General features: G+C 44.9%; 1 protein-coding gene across 1 annotated transcript in view; it reads right to left on the bottom strand.

Annotated features, from left to right (window-relative positions):
• Window positions 1-1,079, bottom strand: part of LOC108802648 (phosphatidylinositol 5-phosphate 4-kinase type-2 beta-like) — a 54,215-nt gene extending 53,136 nt beyond the window's left edge. The window contains exon 1 of the mRNA XM_018574504.1: window positions 762-1,079. Coding sequence (XP_018430006.1) covers window positions 762-905 — 144 coding nt within the window. The 5' untranslated portion in view covers window positions 906-1,079. The remainder of the gene's footprint in view (window positions 1-761) is intronic.
• Between the last annotated feature and the right edge of the window lie 2,125 nt (window positions 1,080-3,204).

Raw genomic sequence — 3,204 nt, 5'->3', positions numbered from 1 at the left:
CATGTTTGGTGTCTCTTTACCCGACGTGACCCCGTCTTTTACATTTTACCAAAAAATTGGGTAATTATAAATGTTTTAGAATTTAATATAGGGGGAACTTTTTTAAAAAAATTCTGTAATTTTTCCTTAATATATTAAAAAATAAAAACCGCAGTGGTGATTAAATACCACAAAAATAAAGCTCTATGTGTCCCCAAAAAAGGGTATAAAATTCATTTCAGTACAGCGCTGCATGACGGAATAAATGTCAGTCAAAGTACCGCATCGCTGAATACTGAAAAATGGCCTGGATGGGAAGGGGGTTTAACACCCCGGATGTCAACTGGTTAAATAAATAATACAGATAGAGAAAGAGATGTGTTGTATAGGTTAATATAAAGAAATGGGACACAGATGTAAGTAAACATATAGGTATTGTAGAGATAAAAGAGATGAAACATAAATAGATGTGTACAATAAGTGCAGATATATGTAGCACAGTGGTAAGAAAACAGACATGTATTGCAGGGGCAGATACATAAAGATGTATTACAAATGCAAACAGATATAATGTATTATAGGTACACAGAGATAGATCACATAGATAGACATGACTCATACATGCAATAAAAAAAATTAACAATAACATATGCATTTTAAGTACAGGTACATAAATAGCACAAAAGTAGGCAGATCGATGTACGGCGACATATATAAAATAATCCTAACTTACGTTCGTGTGTCTATCACCATGCAACACACAGCCAAGGAACCCTACTTACCGTGTGGTTGACCCCCCACATCAGCACACTCAGGAGGGGCTCGCTGGCTCGGAAGAGCTTTACTTTCTGACACACGAAATGCTTCTTCTTGGTTTTGGTCTTGCTAGCGCTGCCCACGGCGGAGCTGCTGCAGTTGGAGGCCATAGTGCAGACACCAGTGGCGGAGGCTGGGAACTCCCAGCTCTCTGCCACCCCTTGGCACTGATCTAGTTGTCGGGACCCACTTTCGGAACATTGGCTACTACTAGCTCATGTCACCACTCCGGTCCAGCCGGATGAATCAGAGCCTGCTGATCTATTCCCCGGTGGTGTCAGTACAGGTTACCGCTTGGCAGCTCGGCGCAATGGCTGTGCTCCATAAAGTTCCCTCAGAGAACGTTTATTGGATACGTGTCTACCACCTCCTTCAATCCCTTAGGCTTTTCCTGCAGATTTCGGTCTAGAGCCTACTACGGTATATGGCCGAGTCCGGTCCCCTCTCTGGACAAGATGGCTGCTTGTTGTGGGCGGGGCGGGATATGTGAAGTGATGAACGGGGAGAATTTGGGAAACGCTACATTCTCCGCACAGGCAACGGGCACTTGCACAGGGGACAGAAACAAGGCACATAGATCCACTCAATGTCACTAGTATGCGGACAATACATTTTACTGCTGTTTGCCTGAGGCGTAACGGGCGTAGAAGTGTATCATTAGCACCCCCACAAATGCAAGTCAATGAAACATTCTGGTAACAGCCAGAATTGATTGAGCTGTAATGTGTGTGGATGAAACACAGGATATACAGTATAATGTTCGCATATGTTTATGGTAAAGTACATAAGTTGGCTACCAGCATAGTTATGCAGATAATTACTAATGCTTTCAACAAAATTTTGCAGCTGTGCTTGGTCTAACCGTCCAACCTGAGTTTTTAAGAGTACTCGTCACAGTACAATTAATCATCTAGCAGCCATCAGGGGAATTCAATAGTGTGTTTAAGGGCCTGTTCACGTGAGTTTCAGGTCCGGATCTGCAGACGCGGTGCTACTGATGCAGTGCGTTTTGGCCGCGTTTTTGATGCGTTCCAGTAAAAAAAAAAATCCTGGAGTGGGGCTGTTAGTATGTTAACTGCAGTGCAGTGCGGTTTTGACGCGTTTGCGTTTCCTGACCGTACAAAATGTGACATGCAGTATTTTTCTGTCATAACCTGAACGGACTGCGCACGTGAGAACTTTAGCCCATAAAACACATAGGGATACGGTGGGATGCATTTTGAGTGCAGGAGCGTACGAATCAGGTCAGCACACAAAACAGACGTCCTGTGAACAGGCACTGAACCAAAATTCTGTCATTAGTGCAACCTAACAAATATCTGCACCAAATTCTAAAACATGCTGCACCATTTTTCAAGACCTCTACCACTCTTGCTACAAATTCAAGAAGTTCTTATTTGCACCATATTTCATTATGGTGCAGTGCTAGCGACATATTCAATAAACAAACTCTGACAGTTCAGTAAGACCCCGTTCACATTGAGCGATTTATCGTGCGGTAATTCCCGCGATATCGCAGCAAATTACCGCGCGATATCGCGCTCCAATGCAATCCAATGGGGCAAAGGGTCCTGCTGTAGCGGGTCGTGTGTCGCTACAGCAGGACCCTTTTTTGAGCGGATTTAGCCGCGATTCAAGCTTGCTCAATGCAAGCTTGAACGCGACATCGCGCGGCAAATCTCGCGATGTCGCGCAATATGCAAATCGCGCGACAAACGCGCGATTTGCATATCGCGCAGTGGGAACGGGGCCTAAGAGTTCAGTAGAAAGAATAAGAAAAGTGATGCAAAGTAAGACCAAGTACTTTTTGGCATAAATAGCCTGTCTCACATTCATGGTTACAGGAATATTGTGTTCTTTGCACCAAATTCATACACAAGGCTGCATAGAATTCATGAATTCTGCACAAACCTATGAAATTGGCATTGGCTTGCCAGGCAATGTTGGAGCAGATATATACACACTGAAAAATTACATTAGGTGGGAAATTAGCAAAGGCTTTGTGTCTTTTTTTCTTGCAGTCGCATCTTGTAAAATAAGGCTAAATAAACGCAAAGGATTATTACCGCGTTTGCATAATTTTCCCGCCACTGCTGCAACACTTAAAGGAGAACTATGAGATGAGTGATTTCCACTCACCTCATAGTTTTAGCCGACCTGTGACAATGAGACTGTCACAGGTCGGCTCAGTAGATCGGGAGGTGAGCGAACACATACCAGGTTCGCTCACCTCTCGATCCTGTCACGGCTCTCTGCCGTGACAGGGGGAGGGGCTGGATTCCCCTCTCCCCGCTCTGATCTGCCAGCGCTGACTGGCGGAACGGACGGTGGAGGGGGCGGGTACAGCTGGCTCTGCCTCTAGATAGGCAGAGCCAGCTGTCACTCACGCAGCTGGGCGGATCCCGTCAT

The sequence above is a fragment of the Nanorana parkeri genome, unplaced genomic scaffold (assembly GCF_000935625.1).
Source record: "Nanorana parkeri isolate BGI_ZX_2015 unplaced genomic scaffold, ASM93562v1 scaffold3007, whole genome shotgun sequence".
Taxonomy (NCBI): Eukaryota; Metazoa; Chordata; class Amphibia; order Anura; family Dicroglossidae; genus Nanorana; species Nanorana parkeri.
Note: the sequence above shows the minus strand (reverse complement) of the source record. Positions and strands in the feature narration are given on the sequence as shown.